Here is a 19,065-nt window from a genome sequence, read left to right as displayed (position 1 = left end):
ATTGGGGTTAGCCAAAGACTACGGACGCCAACACATGATGAATCCAACAATTGCCACGTGGCACCACACACTTAAGGGAACAAGGGATCAGAGTGACCAAAGCTAGAAAAGCAGTAGAAGTTGGACACATTTAGACACTTCATGTCCTTTCTATTTTCCTTTGTTGTGTTGTTTTAGTCTTCAGTGTTGTTGTGCATTTAAAGATGGTTGTCATAATGATAATTTAAGTTTTACTCTGTTTTCTCTTCTCGACTCAGAAACCTCGCCCCAGTGTTGGACAGCCTTGTCCACATGATTCAGGAAGAAGAGTCGGTGAGTTTTTGATTGAACTTCACTGTGTGTGCAAATCACCTAAACTCTACCAGCTGCTCACACCTGACCTCTAACCTTTCCATTATATGCTGGTGTGAGAGAAATTCCCCACAGTGATCTATAAAGTATCAGCTTTAACTGAAGCCATGTGGTGTATGACACATGCTGAAACACTTACTTCATTTTGCTCAGCTTCTTAAAGACTTGAGGGTGTAAAGTTGGATAAACTGCTGTAATTGTACGAATGTCTGCTAATGATCAGCAGCGATATAGCTGTTACTTCAGTTTCTATTTACATCAGGGTTACATTAATGACTTTCTCCTCTAGCTTCTGGCTATCTCTTGTCCCCTGATCCGTGTCATTTATTTTGTCCCTCTCTCCATCATGTGAGCTGTAACAAATTTTACCCCAGTGCCTGCCCTTTTTTTTTTTACCTCCCACATTGTCAGATGTATAAGATTGATGGTTGGAGCTGCTCTGTGCTGGACTGGTTGCAGGCTGTGGCTGTGTGTGTAAGATGCTGTATATCAGCTGGTTATCTGGCTGTGCAGGTGGGATACAAAGAGAGAGAAAAAGGGGGGAGAACATTGATGAATGGAAGCTGGAAAGAGGGTAAAGGTGGGAGGTCAAACGTGGCTCAGGAAGGATGGAGGACCACAAATATGGAGCATTGTAAATGACAACTTGTATTTTTTATTACAGAAGCTGTGATGTAGGGTTGTGTTTGGTCATAGGGGATAAAATATTCACCTGAATGTTGCTATTTCATATATTTCCAGAGCTGGTCTTGGTGTGCATTTTAGTAAGAAAGGTGTGTAGCCAACATATTTGGGTTTGACACAATAGAAAACTCATACACTCACAGTGAGAACAATTACACACCTGCTGGTGGCACATTGAGCCTGTTGTGTTTCTGTGTCCTGGCTTGGTTCCAGGCTTGTAGATCTGAGATACCTTTTGGCTTCTAGTCTGTAAACAGATAAACAAACTGTGTTTAATTAGTGAGACAGCAAACATCTGCTTCATTAAAAAAGATCTGCTTTAGGGAGAAAGATATACATGCTTGCTTATCTGTTGCAAAATGAAGCTGTGACCACGGATCATAGATTTTTAAAATAACAGTCTAAAAAATATTATATCTGACTCAATGTCGCCAACATTAACTCTTCAAGTGTTTGAGCAAAACCTGAGTTTCCTTCTCAGTCAAGCTGTAGCAGACTTAGAAAGAGGGAAATGTTGGGTAAAGTGAACAAAGTATCATCTGAATATTAAACCCACCTCATCATTTTATGGAGATAGCTTTGATGGAAATCATTTGTCTCTGTTATGAGGTCACTTTTATTTGCATGTGTAGGGTCACAGTTTCTCATTTTCTTGGTTTTATTAAACAAGATGTGAATGTGCACCCAGAGCAATAATGTTTTAATTGGAGTGATTAATAAGGGCGGACAGCCTGAGCTGGTGAAAGTCATTTGTTTTAGCCACGGAGAGGGGGAGGACATGGTTACAAATAGATGCTGTTGACTTCTCTTTTTCTACGACTATTTTTGCAGCCAGATAAAATTAGTATTCTTGGTTTCTGTGCTGGTTAGAATATTTCAAGCAGATGATTTTTGTTTATTTTTCAGGGCTGTATAAATATGTGCAGGAACTGAGATATAGGGATCTTGTTTCAGCTTTATACCGGTAGAGAAAAAATAAGCTCTTGTGTCCTTGGCCCATAAACGTGTGCCTATTCAAATTTGCATGTTTAATGTCTGCTCTGTGCCGAACAGGAGCACATGCAGGCAGTAAATAATTCTCTCTGCATCTTCAGACAGGACATTAAAAAATAATTCCCTGCCTTTACACCCACGTTGATGCTACCCCTCCCCACACTCATCAGTAAACATTCAAACGTTCAAACATAAATACTCAAAGTAATCTCAGTTTAACCTCACCCCTTGAAAAACTAAGCGAATGCTCTTTAATTTCATAAATCACGCATCAGTCCTACCTATGTTGACCCTTCCTTTCATGGTGGAGCAGACAAAGTCATAAACACCAGGTTTGATCTTTAGATTTCTTTTTTTTTTTTCCTCTTCTCACTGCAAAAACTCAAAACTAAAAAGTTTTTCTGTTGTTTTTCTAGTAAAACAAAGAAGAAGTTTTGTGACTGAATACAAGCCACGTTGGCCTGACAAGTCAAGACAAGCATTTCATTTCAGGATTTCTCATCCCCCTCAAATACTTAGTGGTTATAACTTAACAATCTTCCAGTAGGGTATGCAAAATTTGCAAAATTTCCCTTTTTCTTTTTTGTTTTCCAGTCAGCAGCTCCTCATTGCCTCAGCACGTTTTGTGAAAACTGCCTGACACGCGTCATAGAGCAGCTCAGCTGTACCAGGCACTGCTGGACATTTGTAAACCCTCATATCAGGCTCATATCACTAAAACCCACTTGATCCAGTGCTGAATTTTTCATTTTGCCCGGTGGAGATTGGAATGATAATATCTGACATTTTGATCTCTATCAAGTTTGCTTGATCCCCTAATGAATGTTTAATCTGGGTTTGGCCTTTTGAGTCACCAGCTTCTGGATGAACCCGGAGTTATACTACTTCTGCTTTCCATACTAAAAGAAGAAGCTATTTCAGATAAAGTATTTATAAGAAAATACAGATCTGTACTTGACAGTCTTGGTTGACAGATGGTTTAAATTGAAGCATCATAAAATATATTACATGGAAAAAATAAGGGGCATTGCAGTGTCTGGAGCTGCAGTGCATGCCCCTATCATCCTGTAGCAGTGCCAAAGGTTGAGTGAATGAAAGAAACAAACATTAATTAAAAAAATAAATTATATATATATATATATATATATATATATATATATATATATATATATATATATATATATATATATATATATATATATGTATATATATATATATATATATATATATATATATATATATATATATATATATATATATATATATATATATATATATATATATATATATATATATATATATATATATATATATATATATTTTATTTATTAATTTACTTCCAATATGCAATACAGAACTTCCCACTTCCAACTTATTGTTTACACGAGGTAATATATAAATTAGAATTAAGGAAGCCAAATACTAATAAAACAAAGGAAAAGAACAAAAGTAAATCACATGTTGGAAAAGAATAGAGTGAGTAGAAGCATGGCTTGTTAGCTCTCACCCCTTTAGCTAATCATAAATAATAAACATATATATGTTCATATACACACGCGTGCGTACATACATACACAATTTAATAACAAAAAACAAGTCTTGAATTCAAAGACAGGGACCAAAACAGTGAAACCTTCTATATCAGGTCTGATTTATTTCTCTATCAAATAAAACTGCTGTGTGGTGTTCTGGGAGTATTTTGAAGGCTTACAGACAGAGGCACTTCAGGGGACAATGAAAGATTGTCACAACCTGCTATTGTACATCTTATCCTGATAATGAATTCCCCATCAATCTGCTGATCATGTGCAGATCATCAGTTCTGTCTCTACTTAACCCTACTCAATGTGCTGACAGAAGATAAAACAAAGACTTTCCTGTTTCTCCATGAAAATGCAGCCAGTGTAACAGATAATTGAATCAAAGCTGTTTTCAAGATTTGTTCTTAGGACTGAAACTCTTTTTTAAACTCACCTTTGCTCTACCCTCTCCCTCTTTCCGACCTCCCCAGCCCCTCACCTCTCTGTCCCTCGCAGACTCCCGACTCAAGAGTGACCTGACCATCGTGCTGAATGCCCTCGGCAGCAACTCGTCACTCACCAGGTTAGACATCAGTGGAAATGCCATGGGGGACATGGGAGCCAAGATGCTGGCCAAGGCGCTTCAGATCAACTCCAAACTCAGGTCAGTGTATTTTTTTTTTAATTAAGGTCTCTTTATTAAAATTTTTGCAATTTTCAAAAAAAGAAGCACATGGAAAAAAATATATAAAAAACCATTAAAGAGAGACCCACCCATTAACCTGCCCACTGGACAGATAATTTGCTGTATTAGTCAGTCATCCTACATTAGCACTTGCTAACACAGAAAGAAGTACAATAAGTTATGGGATTGTACTCTCCACTCCTAACTTCTCAACACACATCAAGAAAGGCTTCCAGGTTACATTAATTCTTAAGGCAGACCCCTTCAAGAGAGTTTCTTACTTTCTCAATCTTAACACACTGTGTAATCTCTTTAATCTAGTGAGAATATTTAAGAAGAAGAGGGTCTTTCTACTGAAACAGTATAAGGTGCATGGCCATCAAAGTACAGAAGACTAGCATATTATCCTTAGAGTTATTTAGATGCACAGCCTGTGGCATAATACCAAATAAGGCAGTGAGAGGGAATAGATATACTTGCACTTCTAATAATTTAGAAAGACTTAGAGGTGGAAGTTTAAGCTAAAAAAAATAATTTGAAGATCATTAAAAGAGGTTAGGTTAGTTTGTATGACTTGTATCTTCTTGTTATGGATGATCCTCAGTTCTAATTTGCTTGTGTCACACTTTGTGTTTTTCTCTGAGCAGGACTGTGATTTGGGATAAAAACAACACCAGCCCTCAGGGTCTCCAGGATGTAGCAGCTGCTCTGGAGAAGTAAGTGTTTTTTTCTGTAGATAACTGTGTGTCTAAGTGACTAAGTTGATGACACACTGCTCAACAGATGAATGAACGGTACGCTGTGGCAACCCAGATGTTGGCTCAGGGCTGAGCAGGAGGAAACCTTCAGGTGTGTTTACAGAGGAAGAGAAGTAGAGAGGATGAGAGGAAGGAAGCCAGGCAGTGATAAACACAGGGAATAAAACAACAAAGAACAGCGGCAGAGGAAAGATGGGAGACAGCAGAAAAGGCAAGAAGTGCAGTTTGAGGCTGATAATGTTTTTAGGCGTCTGTTGATCCTGTTTGTGGATCTCAGCTTTCAACATTCTGTGTCGGTATAAAACTGTGTGTTTCTCACCAAATCCGGGACTCATCTATAGAGACAACTCTCGTCCCTCTCATCTCCTCTGTCTGTTCGTCGTGTCCTCCTAGCAGCATCTTTCCAATTCCCCTCTGAGTCTCTGTAATGCATTATTGAAATGACAATTTTCTCTTTTTTGCTTTTCTCCTGATCTTTAGTCTGTACAGCGGTGCTGCTGCGTGTTTGTCTTTGTGTGAGTGCGCTCTAACTCGTCTCGGTCGATTACTCCTGTCCCTCCTTTGCTAGGATGCTTTGGATAAGGTTTGACGTTTCAATCTTAAGATGTTTTCTCAAACTTTACTTCCAGGTAATGCGTGCAAGGGGGAATTTCTGTATGAGCAGAGAAAAAACAAAGTCTCCTGCATTCACCAGTGCGATACAGAGCAGTGTAAAGGCTTCTTAAACATTACAGACATACTCTACATTAAAAAGACATGACATTGCATAAACTTGTTGGCATATTGATGTGGATCAATAAACTGCGTTATAATTGTAAGTAAATAGTAATTTATTGAAGCAGTAATTTAAAGAATGTTTCAGGCTGTTCTGCTGTAAGAAATTAGAAGAGTCCACACTAAGTCTGTCGATGGAGGGGGAGTTTAAGGGAAGCTGAAGGATGCCTGGGCTGTTTGAACAGCAGATCTGTGAGGCTGAGAGATGAAAGCAGCTGAGTTCATACAGAAGTCAGGTTTTCATTAGTTATTGCCCCGTGTTGCTGCATGGTGCTTCCCACGTGTGTGTGTGCTTGTGTTTTATTAAGATGTCAGGTCTATCTGAGGAAAACTTTAAGGTTGAAAAACGTTTTTGTCAGTATGTGTGCTCCTTTCCACATTACTGCACCTACATTTTACTCGCTTTCTCATCTTCATCTTATTCCCTACTCATCTCCAATTTAATATAGATAGAATGATTTTTAACACTGTGTGGTGAACCCTATTTCAAGGTCAGTAAACTCTGTAATGGTGTCAGTTCATTGCTCTGTTGCCAATGCAGAGGGTGGAGCCAAGTCTAATGCTTACACCATTGTAAAGTTGTTCTTGTGCTCATTTTTTAACCTCAGCTGTTTTTATTTATTTCTCTCATCTTAACCCCCTCAGGCTCAAATTAAGCTTTAGTAATAGAAAAAATCAGAAAAATCATTTGGGGTAGTTATATACAATTTTGACTTTTTTTGAGAGACCTTCACATGCAATGCATTCTGGGATGTTGCAACATTGAAATAAAGCCAACCCTGGGGACAAACTCAAAGGAGATAAAATCTACTCATTGGCATGTATTGTATTTGTATATATTCAGGATTCATCTTATGCAGTTTTGGTTTTAAATTAATGGAGGTTGGTAGTGAAGCTTACATGAAATTGATGCCTTGAAAATCTGTTCCTGTGAAACCAAGGAGGCAGCCATGTTGGAAATGACACAGCTCTGCCAATTGGTGGGGTAGTGGGAAACTGTTTGTTGCTAATGCACAGCTAAGTTCTGCAGTGGTGTTTCTGAGGAAAAAAGGCTCAGTAAATGTGGATGTGGAGTAATTAGGTAACTAGCAATTAGCGGTTGCAAATTTGCTACGTCTGCCATGAGAGGGTTAAGTCGAATACTGTTTTGCAAATGCTGATGTCTGTTGATTTTAAAGTCATGAACATCACAAATATCTGCTTTCTTTCCTTTCTCTTTAATGTACATGGTATAATAATGGTATAATATATTAACATGTCTGGCTGTGTGCCCATTAGGAATTTCACCATTCGTTTCATGCCCATCCCCATCATCGATGCTTCACAGGCTTTGAAGGCCAGCCCAGAGAAAACTGAAGACGCCTTGCTAAGGGTAACTTCAAAAGTTGTTTCAGTTTCTCCTGTTTACAGCTGCTTTTACAGTGTTTTCGTGGCATATAAATCCTGTTGCATTCCAAATCTAAAGGCTAAATCAAACAAAATAAAACTTGATGAATACAGTCATCTCTTTTATAAAATAACATGATGATGGATGTTTGTTTCTACATCACAGATAGAGAATTATCTGTACAGGAACCATGAAACCAGAAAATACCTGCAGGAGCAGGCATATCGACTGCAACAAGGCATTGTGACAACAACGACACAACAGGTGAGTTATACTACTTTGAAAAGAAAAAATAAAGAAACATACAACATTTAAAATAATCTTAGCTTAGTGTGAAGGAAAGTCTGTATCACACTGTATGATGTTAGCCAAATATTTGATCAACATGTTAGTTTTAGATTTGGATTTCAGTTTTTCATGTCTTTGTCTCCCAGGTGATTGACAGGGTTTGTGTGAAGGTGCAGGACCATCTAAACTCCCTGAGGAACTCAGAGACAGAGGCCATCTTGGAGGATGTCAGGGCAGCAGAGAACCTCATCAAAGATGCCAGAAACTCTAAAACGGTGAGGAGACACATCTTAACATTAGCCCAACTGGTGTGTAAAAACTGATCGGATTTATCAGCAGGACCAGTCTTCTTAAAGCTTTGAATGTCTTTCATGTGGTTATTTGTCCTCCTCTGTGTCTCTCAGCTTCTACCTAACCTGTACCACCTGGGATCGTCAGCCAGGGAGGAGGTGAACAGCTCACCAGCAGGACCCATCCAAGAGAAACTGGAGTCTATGGCCGGGGAGGTGACGACTGTGATGGACCAACAACTGCAGGTACAGTTGGAGAGACGGTTTGTTGAACTACAGGGAACTATATTCAACAAAATACTAACACATTAGTTTTAAAGTCCCTGCTACAAGCTCCTCACACATGACAGCTAAAAAAACAACAAATTATAAAACTAAGTTATGGTTGAGTTTTAAATCCAGTCAGATCAACTATCTATCTTCACCCCTCCAGACTCTGTTAGAGTCCATGGTTGATGCTGCAGAGTCTCTGTGTCCTCATGTGATGAAGAGGAGTAATCTTCGCTCTGAGCTCATGAAGGCCAGCTCAGCTAAAATGGTCGTGCCCAAGAGCTTTGTGACCAAAACCCTCCTGGAGCAGACTGGAGTAGACATCATCAATAAGATCAGGTGTGTGTTAAAAAGTGTGGTTTGACGTTTCACTGACTGATGCTTTGCTGCTGGACCATCCCTCACCCTCTCCTTCTCTCATTGACTCTTTCTCAGTGAGGTGAAGCTGAGTTTAGCATCTTTCCTGTCTGATCGCATTGTGGATGAGATTTTGGAGGCTCTTTCCTCTTCACAACTAACTTTGGTAAGACTCAGGCCAACATGAAAGTGATGTTTTATGTAATGTAAAACTTTTAAACTGTAGTTTCATCTTTTGGAGAAAAGTCTTCTGCTTATTACGGGTTGATCTTTCTGACGACTCTTTTACTTCCTTTTTTAAACCTTTCCATTTTTCTTACCTATTACAACCCCCCCCCCCCCCCCCCCCCCCCCCCCCCCTTCTCTCATCTCTTGATATCCCTTTTTCAGGCTGATCATTTGGTGCGGCGAGGTCGCCCTTTGGTGCAGCAGGATTCAGTGGACCTGGATGTACCAGAGGAGAAAATTCCCAAACGAGCATCAACTGAAATACTGGAGGCTGAGAGGCTGGATGACCTGGAGACATGCATGGTAGGTTTAGGTTCACCTGCATATGTGTGTACAGTAGAAAGAGCCCAGCCAGTCAGATTTCAGCATGTATCTGTAGCTGAGAGTGGCTTCTGAGAAGAAGTGGTGCTCTCTATGACTTGAGTACAGTCAGTTAATTAAGCAGTAACATAAGTTACAAGCCATGGCACCAGGCTTCATATGTGATTTAAAGGGAATGATGTGTACTTAACATTTCTCCTAGAATGAAGTGCTTTGAAAAAATGTGAACCCATAAAGGATGAAAATAGAAGGAAAAAAATGTTGTTCACATTATTTTCAAATTGCGGTTGAGATGAGGTGTGCTTATTTTTATGTTGATTTGCCGGAAAAAGCATCAATACCTGGCGATATATGTGACTTCTGATTTCTAGCAGCTGCTTGTTCTTCTGTCTCTGGTTGTTTCTGTTCCATCTTCTCTTTGTTTCACTGACCTCTCCTGTTCTTGATTTGACATTAAATGAGCCCGTAGAGTTCATTACCTCTCAACTATCTCTTTCATTTGTGTCTTCTCTGAACCTTATTGTGTGTTGCTCCCTCTTCAATCTTCTCTCCTTCTTTTCTTTCGTCTCTTATCACTTTTGCTTCATGGAGACTTTGTGCTGCACCAGTGTGAGTACTCCAGGACTCTGTCTCTTTGCTCTTCTTTACATCTGTCATCTTTTCATCTGGCTGTTCCTCTGCCTGTCTTCACTGTACCTGCCTGTGGTACTCTCCTCTGCTGCAGCTTTTCCATAGCACACACTTTTTTGATTTGCAACTTTGATTTTTGGAATTATTAAAAAGTTTTAGTAAGAAGAGAGTATAATGGTGACAAAATTGTTTATTTATGCAGTACTATTTCAAATGACAGAATGTGGGAAATTCTATATTGTGTTTTCTTGATATTACACTGCTTTTCACCACCCAATGCACTTTATTCATGTTTACACCTGGATGAAATCTGCTGAAAATTTGATTTGCTTTTGCTATGTTTGTCATTACAACAAAATACTGTGGATTACACAGCAATATTAGACACAACATGTAGGGATGGGTACCTTTCACATTTGAAACGATATGGTACCAATGCCCGGTACCTGGAAATGGGTACCGGTACTCAACGGTACTGATTTTCAGTACCTTATGTGTTTATGCAGCAAAAAATATTAATTTGTTTAATAATATAGTTTTTTTTTTTATTTAACATACTTACTCTTCAATATGTAACCTTGCAATGCTGTGTTCATGTCCAGCATGGACAGTCACCTACTCTTCCTCCCCCTCACAGTCACAAGGATTCATTTAGGTACCTAATCATGGTACCTTTTGATTTTACATGAATCAGTACTCGGTACTTTTGACAGAATTTGGTGGGTACCTATAAAAGTACCTAATTCGGTACCCATCCCTAACAACATGTCTGAGGGTGCTCCTGTTTTAACTTTAACCAACAGATCAAGACAGTTGCAATTTTGTTCCTTCATAATCCAAATTTAGTCTCTCCTTTTCATTTTCAGATGAATAATTATTTACAACATTCAAAATAAAATTAGATGCTTTGTTCTACAGGCTCTAACCCAACAGATACAAATTTAGATTCTTGCTGGTCAGCTGTTTTAGTCAGATTTTTTCCATGAAAATCATGGCCTGTCAACTGTTCAGCCAGTATTAAATGTTATGGAAGTTTAATGGAAAAAACGTTTTGAATTATTAGCGTTAAACCTTACTGTCATTAACATTCATGATAATCTTCTCCTCTTTCAGATGACTCCTAAATCCAAGAGGAAGAGCATCCACAGCAGAATGCTTCGACCTGTGTCTCGTGCCTTTGGTAAGCTGTTTATCATACTTTCTATTATATTTTTAAACATGGTAATATCCTCTATGTAAACCCGACTTATTGACAGATAGAAGTGCTAATGCATATTAGATATCCATCAGTTACAAACCTCAGACTTCCTGTACATCCCGCAGAGATGGAGTTTGACCTGGACAAGGCCCTGGAGGATGTCCCTATCCACGTGGAGGACACCTCTTCTCGGACTCCACCCACTCCATCTCACACCCCGCCGAAACTGGAGCAACGTTCACCAGGGGCGATGGTGGAGCTGCCGTCTGAAGAGGAAAAGAAGCTGCAGCATTTCACCAAACTGCGACCCAAACGAAACAAAAAAAAGCAATCCAGCAAAGTACCTGTGAGTAAAACTTCAGAGGAAGCTCAAGTTTAGTTAAAAAACACAGGCAGTCATCAGGAGAGGCTTTCTTTGGTTTATTTTCATTAAACACATGTTACTATCCGTATGACATTCTTTAATTTCACCTTTCAGCAAATAAACATGGCTCCGTCTCAGGATGGGGAGCAGAATGGCCTCATGGGAAGGGTGGATGAAGGTGTGGATGAGTTCTTCTCTACAAAAGTCACCAAGATGGATTCCAAGTAATGATTTTGCTTCTTTTCTATAGAAGATGGATTCAATGTTTTTCCCTACAGATGTGTTAAAGCTTTGTTTTTCCAAATGTTTATTGAACCTTTCTCTTTAATCTCTGTTCTTCTTTTTCATCTCAGACGTTCCCTGAAGAGTTCAGAATCTCAGGATGGAGAGAAGAAGAAAAGTAAAGGAGGATTCCTCAACCTCATCAAGCGTTCCTCCAAGTCCGACAAATCAGACAAGTCTGAGAAAAACCAGCCGCCTCTGTCGTCCACTTCAATGCCACCTTCTACAATCCCAGAGGAACCCTCCTCACCAAAAGTGGCCGCAAAGAGCCCAGCACCTGAGCCAAAGTCGAGGTGCGTCTCTTACAGAGCAATGCATTGTCATTAACAGATTCACTTTTACTGAACCGGTGATTCTAACAGCCTGCGTGTTCACCGCAGAGACGCCTCCAGTCGCTCACAGCCCACAGACTACAGCAGCAGCTCTGACCGCTCCGAGGAACTGAGGACGCCTGACTCCATTGATGAGCCCTGGGAGACTTCAGACGGCCGGGGCAGCCCTCAGGGAGGCAGGCGGTATCCAGGGCTGCAGATGATGGGAAGCGGCCTGCTGGCTGAAATGAAGGCCAAGCAGGAGAGGCGAGCTCACAAGGTTAGGAAGCTTAACAAAGTAAGCTTAGGGGTTCCAAGAAAGGGGAAAAACTTAAAAGGACAGGATCTGATCACATTAAAAACACAATAACCTGCTCCTGCAAGTTTAACACTAGGTCCTAATGTACAGCATTTATCCCCTTTAGTTTGTGTTTCAAGCTCAGTCCGGGGTCAAATTTGCAACTAGCGTCTTTGAAGCGTTTAAGCGTACTTTAGGTCAAAACAGATGATGAGCTACAAGTGTCAGAAGCTCAGGGTAAGAGGATCTTGAGTGGAAATTGTTCTATCACGAAGCACCACTTCAGGTGCCTGCAAAACAAAACCAGCAGACGTGAAAGAAGAGTGCCAAAAAACATTACATTTAAGTTTAGACATCAGATTTTAATATGAAAAACAAATTATCAGAGAGTTGTTCTCATAGAAAAAAAACAAACAAACAAAGTTAATTTGTACATTTGGGAAAGTTGGATCAGAAGGGTACACTTACTTTTTCATCCAGGACAAAAACAGGAAATATACTGAGTAAAGAATATGCTTTTTCATATAAAACAATCTGGTATAGTCAAGGTGTTGTGTTGAAAAAAGTACTGAAAATGATTTAAATGTTCAGTTTATGCTAACCACACATGTAAGGATTCATGATGGAGTGTGAAATATATGTTTACTCTGATACTGATAAATTGATTCGGTTTTGGCCACAAGGCATTAAAGGTGTTCGCTCTCAGCTTGTCAAGTGTTTGATGTTCAACAGTTCTGCCATGGAGAAAACACAGCTAGAAGTATCTCACACACACAGGAATGAACAGACAGGGAGACTTGTTTATATCTCCAGGCCAGTTGATGCACCGCTCAACATGTTGAAGTACAAACTCAAACATCCCCCAGTTTCCTCAAAGATGACAAGGTGGGGAGGAGGAGGAGAAGATGTAAGGAAAGAAGGGGTAGAGAGAAACGCAGAGGAAAGATGAAAGTATGAACAGAAAACGGACAGAAGAGGGATGATATGCAAATTTTCTGTCATGACTCACTGCAGGATAAAAAAGCGTGTGGAATATTTCATCAAATGCACTTTCTCAAAATGCCGTCCTCTCAGTTCATACACATCATCAGTTCTCTTCTTGATTAGCTTACATTTTTTTCGTGAAGTTTTTGTGAAAGAGGACTTTGTATGGCAGCATACCACAGAAAACAGAGTCAGAAAAGCAACATATTAAACTGTTGAATGCATTTATGTTCATTGGTCAATCTGTGAAGTGTGACCTGGTATTGTCATCAGCGGTTGTGTTTTTACAAGATTTCAGTGTCTTGTTACTGGGATAGAAACTGTTGGTGTGTGTGTTTGAGCGTGTGTGAACATGCAGTAAGAGGTTTAAGGTGTCTGAAGCATTAGGGGGTTTTCTGACCTTGTATCAGTGGCGCTAAAGCTTCTTCTGCCATCTGCTGATACTGGCCACTTTTCAGGTGTGTGTGTTCGTGTGTGTGTGTGTGTCTTCTCAGGTCTTTGTGTGGAGGTGAAATGGTCAGCTATTCCAAGGCAGGTCTTAAAAGGACACAGTTGTAGTGTGATCTTTATCCTGTGTGTTTTTGTTTTCTAACACAAAAGCGCCCCCCTCTGGTGAGCTGTGGTTTTGCATGTTGTGCATATATTCTATATCAAACACTATCACTTGTATAAAAAAGATAAGATACAGATTTATTGATCCAAGAGGGAAATAAGTTTATTGCAGCTTACAATATGAGCAAGTGAAAACAAATTGCAATGAACTAAATTCAACAAATAAAATAAATTAAAGTTTAAGAATTTAGGTATATAAAGTGACATAAGACAATTAGTTTATATAAAAACTTGACACAAAGAAAGTGACTGAAATGTACCAGCTATTTATTCAAAAGGATTTTTTTTTATTTCCAAGTAGTTTCTGTGATGTCAAATGTTTGATATGTTACCTTAAAAAAGATTTGAGCTATTCAGTTATTAATCTTAGGGTGATTTTATACTTAAATACTTAAAATCTATATTGTTTTCCCTGTGTCTCCACCAGTCTTCCAGCCCTGACAGGCCTGACAGCAATGCAAAAGGTGAGTTTTGTTTTAGTTTTAATAAAGACAAAAAGTTGTTGATGCTTAATTTAGACCCACACTTGGTCATGAAGTGTGACTCGAGCTGTCCCTGATTGAGGCTCTAGCTTCATGAAGTAGACACTTATTATTTGGCATAATTTTAAAATAGATTTCTGTTTGTTTTTGTTTCATGCATCAACAGCCAAGTCCACCCAGCCCACTGCTTTAGAAAGCAGACCTCCATGTGGGTCAGGTAATAAACCAGACCCTCCAACAGGATCTCCAGAGAAAACCCCTCCTCGTGTCGAGACTAAGCCTGAGCCAGCTCCTCGTCTCAGGGCAACATCCTCCTCATCTTCCCCTGGTGGACCAGTGAGTCCAAAACCTCCGATGCCACAAGGGGCAAAACCTGCTCTGGCTGCAAGACCCACAATCCCCCAGAAACCAAGGAGCACCAGCAGCAGCAGCACCAAGAGCTTAGGTAGAGTCAAAGCATTTAACATTTTAACTCTCACTCAGATGTGCTAATATTACCCTTGTAGTTTAACTGTAACGCAGTTTCAGCAGTGCCTGATATGGGGCTTTAATGTTTCAGAGAGCACGCCAGTAAAGAATTAGACTCAAAACCATTTTTATGCAGGTGAACACACTCAAAATAAAACAATGTCCTGATGATGACAGAAACCTTAACTTTAACTATAACTTTAACTTTATTTGTTATTTATGGCACTTTTCCTTAAATTTAGCAACACAAAGTGCCTCACGGTGGATAAAAACAAAACAAAACAAAACAAAGCCAAACAGAAAAAAGATACAAGAAAAGAAAGAAACAAAGGAATACCATAAAAACCCCAAACCTCCCACCCCTACAAATATACCCGCACACACAAACATACACACACCCTCACACATACACAGGCTATCAATGAGGAGATATAGCTGGGCAGCAAGATCTGAGGTGAGTTAAAGTCCTACATGTCCAAAAGAAAGAAAAAATAACCATCTGAGAGATCTGAGGGTTAAAAAAAGAATTAAAATCTTTTATTTGATGCTAATGCTGTAATTAGTATTTTTGCAGTTGCTCAGCAGGTTTCTGTCTTTTTCCTTTAAGGCTCTGAAACCAGCAGATAAATGGAAAACTAACAAGCTCGAGCATGACATCTAACAAATGGATGAACATCAGATGGGACACTGTGTGTTTTAAGTTTGTGTCCGGGTTATTTTATCTGCAGATGAGGCTCCAGACTCCCCCAGCAGTGGCAGCGTGTCTCCAAAAGTATCAACTCTTCCTCCCACGCTGAAGAGGATGCAGTCAGAAAAAGACAAAGATGGACAGACAGCGAGCAAAACCACGCAGGATGGTGGGTCTGCTGATAAATAGATTTCCCCTGCACTCTTTTTCAGCTGCCCTTTTTATGCTCGTTACCTGAAGCCACAGCAAATTTCCCTCATACTCACTCAGGCTTGGATTTATATGTTTGCTTTGTTCTCGTGGAGGCAGACTGTCTGTCTACACTTATAATATGAGACACTGATAGATTCAGGTCACACTTCTTTCTTCTCTTTAAACCAATATGTTATGTAACAAATGATCAGGCAGCTCGGAGATCCTTTTTAATGTTTGTTCTCTTTCCTCTTATGTTTTAATCCATCATTTCTTCTATTTTTTGCGACAGTGTTAGCAACACCCTCAGGCTCTTTTTAGATGTCTGTACCTTTAATCACGCATCACATCTTATTTATTCATGAGCATTATATCTTCTTCTCTTCTGCTTTTCTTTACCAAACAATTACAGCACTTTTCCTCATTTAACTCCTCTCAATCCTCTTTATTTTGTCCTGTTTTTAGTGAGAGCAGGGTCTGTGTCAGACTCAGTCCAGAGACCCAGTCTCTTTCGTACCAACTCTGAGGATCACAGCTCCCTCAAAACCAAGGACCAATCTCCAAACCGAGAAAAAGACAAGACAGCGAAGAAAAAATCATCAGACTCTGGGGAGGAGGCGGAAAAGGACTTTATTTTGATATGAGATAAATTTGTTAACAAACTTCATGTATTTTTTTTTTTTTTTTTTTTTGAGATTAACTAAAGGTCGATCTTGTCAGCATGTCTTCATTTCTACTGGAGGTTTGTCCTGTCAGACCACAATGTACGAGTCATGCTTGGTTTGCAGAAAGATCAGCTGATGTATCAGGTAAATACACTGTAAGAAATGAACGTTGATTTCATAACATGCCACAGAGTAAACCAAACCTAAGAGCTTCCTTCTCACACACAGCCTTTTGTAACATGCCTGCTGTAAGGTGAAACATTATGTCTCTAACAGAAAACATTAACTGGATTTGAATGTTTAGATTTGCGTTAAAGGGGTTTTTTTTTAAAGAGGCATAGTGCTTTTCAGATAAAGCAGACTTTTTGTGCTACAGACAGAGACTGTGAAAATATGAGAGCAAATCTAAAAATCTTTAAAAATCTAACGTCTTGTTGCCATACGTTTCAGTAGCTTGTTAGTTTTCCAGGGACCAAAACCACAGATCAGTAAAACCAGGATCACTGTACTGTACGTGGATTCAGATCAGATTGATCCCGTTCTTTTCCTTCTCAATATATGTGTAGAGATTTTTCTACTCACTGTTTTCAGTATGTGCAGCTTTTCTCTGGACTTCAGCTAGAAGAAATCGGTTATGCAATTCCTCTTTTCTTTTCAGGAAAACACAGGTTCAGCTGAGACTGTCAGCCCTTCACCAATCACACACTCACACTCACTCAATGTAGCTTTCTAACAGTGAAACAGCAGGTTGCTGTGAGGAGACTAACTGGTCTGAATACTGAGCCTGAAGTTTGGCGGCGTGTGAGGGAGTTGGAGTGACCATATGAAGTGTAGCTTTGAGAGGACTGTGGTACATGTAAACTTCACTGATAACCAATCAATAAGGCTTCAGCACTGTTAACCCACACTGTGTTTACACTTTTATCTGAGGAAACCTTTAAAGTGCAGACAATGTTACTCACACTGCCACATGAGGTAAGGAGTCTGTTACATGTAACATGATCCAAACATTGAAATCAGGCAGTTTGACATCTATAAGTAATAGTTAAAAAAGATGAGAGAGTGTGCTACAGTAACAGACACTGAACTGCTCACCAGATCCCAGATCATGGATTAATTTGTGTACGGATTATCCAGTAAATGTAAAAGCAGGACACTGAGGGAACTCCAGCCTTCAAACACTCCTCCTCAGTCAGCAGACTCAGATTTATTGCTTTCTAACTCAGTCTACTTTCCCTTCATTCTGTGCAAAACAAGAAATTTGTTAAAAAATTAAAAAGATTAACTGAGACGTAAATATAAACACAAGACCTGGAGGGGAAGTGAACTGAGGGTGGCTTTAACTTTTGGGTAGCATTTTCAGGTGCTGATTGTGATACAACAACACAGGTCTCAGGCCAACTCCTCGTTTCTCGTTTGTTTTTGTTTTTTTAAAAAGAGCAAGTTGTGCCCTTTTCACATTGCTGCGAATCTTAAAACAGAATCTAATACTATTCTTGAATTTGAGATTGATTACTTGGTGTTAGATCTAAACTTTTTGAACCAGTGCATCATTTTCTCTTGTCGTGAACATGCTGTACCTCTCTGTGTGTACAGTGGGTAATGTAAGTACAGTTAATACAGTTTTCAAACGATAAAAACTTAAGACATACACAAGATTTTCTCACCAAGGGACACAGAATCTAAACCTTCCCCCGTCATACCATCATCACTGTAAAAAAAAGATCAGCTCGATCACCCATCAGCCTAGTATTTCAGTACATTATCACCTGTGGAATTCTCTTTTTACTGTGTAGTCGATGTCAGTGCTTCAACATTACCTTGAAATCTGCACTAACCCTCTTTTTCACCTGCAGTGTGAAGGGGCACACCTTGAATTTAACTTTCCTGTACTGTATAAGTCTGATTCAAGTCAGGGCCAAAGGTCTCACTGGTGCACCTTTTCTAAAGTATCATTATCTTTTTATATGACACACAAAAACAAAACAGTGTTTTGCTCTCTGATCATTAATGATGGCTTAAGACTAACACTTTTCTTCTGTACAAAGTCAATTTGTCTGATGTCAACTGCTTTGATTTGTCGTCTCAGTCTCAGAATTTAGACTTCATTTTGATTTGATAGTAGCTCCAGGATGCAGGAAAAAAAACACTCCTCTTAGGTGCTGTACTCTGTTAGCTGTTTTGCATCAGGAAAGATTTGGGTTGGGTCCGTTTTCTTCCACTCTGGGGTTTCAGAAGCAGCTGGCTGTGTTTCTGTCTATGTTTAAAAGACTCATGACTTCCTGTTTTAGCCTGAAAATGAGCGTCCACTTCCTCTCTGTTGGTGCACGGAATGGTGAAAGTGAAACTAACCAGTCCAGACTCCTGAGTCCAGACTCCTGAGTCTACATGTATGTATGTGACTGCATGATGTGAGTTGTACTGTATGTATATATGTGCTTTCATACACGTAGGAGTGTGCGTGTGTATATATGTATGTGTATTATACACACATGTAACATTCACACTGTGACTAATCACACGCCTATGTGATGACAGCAAATCCTGTGTATATTGTTTTGGTACTAAGTACACTACTATACTAGGGGTTTGTTTGTAACTTATTTGGAATAAAAACTGCGGCAGGTGAAGTCTCACTTTCTGTCTTCTCTCCTCTCGCGTGTACATTGTGTTCATAAATGTAGAATTTAATTCTTTGTATGTATTAATTTGTTTTTCTATTTAATCAACTTTATTTCTGTCATTATGAGACATGAAAAAAGAAACATGATGCAACACGACTGTTTTCCATGAGCCAGGAAAAAAAAAATGAAACAAATGACATGTTTCTCATAATTTGTTCCATTTTGTCATGATCAACACATTCTGCTGGTGTTTGACATTTCTTCATGTAGATATTAATATTGATTAAAATAATTTTACAGGCTTCCAAATCTGTGCACTGTTTCCTTCTGTAACTGCTGTGACACATGTCTTCTGCAGTGT

The 19,065-nt window shown here is 39.3% G+C and overlaps 1 protein-coding gene across 2 annotated transcripts in view; it reads left to right on the top strand.

Annotated features, from left to right (window-relative positions):
* The window catches only part of LOC141800471 (F-actin-uncapping protein LRRC16A-like), a 73,369-nt gene extending 54,368 nt beyond the window's left edge, over window positions 1-19,001 (top strand). The window contains exons 20-39 of one of the 2 annotated variants that reach the window (XM_074683012.1): window positions 258-312; window positions 4,040-4,212; window positions 4,881-4,949; window positions 7,044-7,137; window positions 7,318-7,416; window positions 7,587-7,715; window positions 7,845-7,976; window positions 8,164-8,339; window positions 8,436-8,523; window positions 8,748-8,888; window positions 9,498-9,515; window positions 10,650-10,716; window positions 10,860-11,080; window positions 11,213-11,322; window positions 11,452-11,673; window positions 11,761-11,971; window positions 14,013-14,049; window positions 14,234-14,512; window positions 15,264-15,392; window positions 15,881-19,001. In XM_074683012.1, the coding sequence (XP_074539113.1) occupies window positions 258-312; window positions 4,040-4,212; window positions 4,881-4,949; window positions 7,044-7,137; window positions 7,318-7,416; window positions 7,587-7,715; window positions 7,845-7,976; window positions 8,164-8,339; window positions 8,436-8,523; window positions 8,748-8,888; window positions 9,498-9,515; window positions 10,650-10,716; window positions 10,860-11,080; window positions 11,213-11,322; window positions 11,452-11,673; window positions 11,761-11,971; window positions 14,013-14,049; window positions 14,234-14,512; window positions 15,264-15,392; window positions 15,881-16,059 (2,629 nt within the window). In that variant the 3' untranslated portion in view covers window positions 16,060-19,001. The remainder of the gene's footprint in view (window positions 1-257; window positions 313-4,039; window positions 4,213-4,880; window positions 4,950-7,043; window positions 7,138-7,317; window positions 7,417-7,586; window positions 7,716-7,844; window positions 7,977-8,163; window positions 8,340-8,435; window positions 8,524-8,747; window positions 8,889-9,497; window positions 9,516-10,649; window positions 10,717-10,859; window positions 11,081-11,212; window positions 11,323-11,451; window positions 11,674-11,760; window positions 11,972-14,012; window positions 14,050-14,233; window positions 14,513-15,263; window positions 15,393-15,880) is intronic. The other variant, XM_074683013.1, reaches the window with a different exon arrangement.
* The last annotated feature ends 64 nt before the right edge of the window (window positions 19,002-19,065 follow it).

Source organism: Halichoeres trimaculatus, unplaced genomic scaffold (assembly GCF_033239565.1).
Source record: "Halichoeres trimaculatus isolate MK-OKI-2021-1 unplaced genomic scaffold, fHalTri1.1 fHalTri1_scaffold_12, whole genome shotgun sequence".
Taxonomy (NCBI): Eukaryota; Metazoa; Chordata; class Actinopteri; order Labriformes; family Labridae; genus Halichoeres; species Halichoeres trimaculatus.
This window is presented reverse-complemented; position numbering and strand designations above follow the sequence as displayed.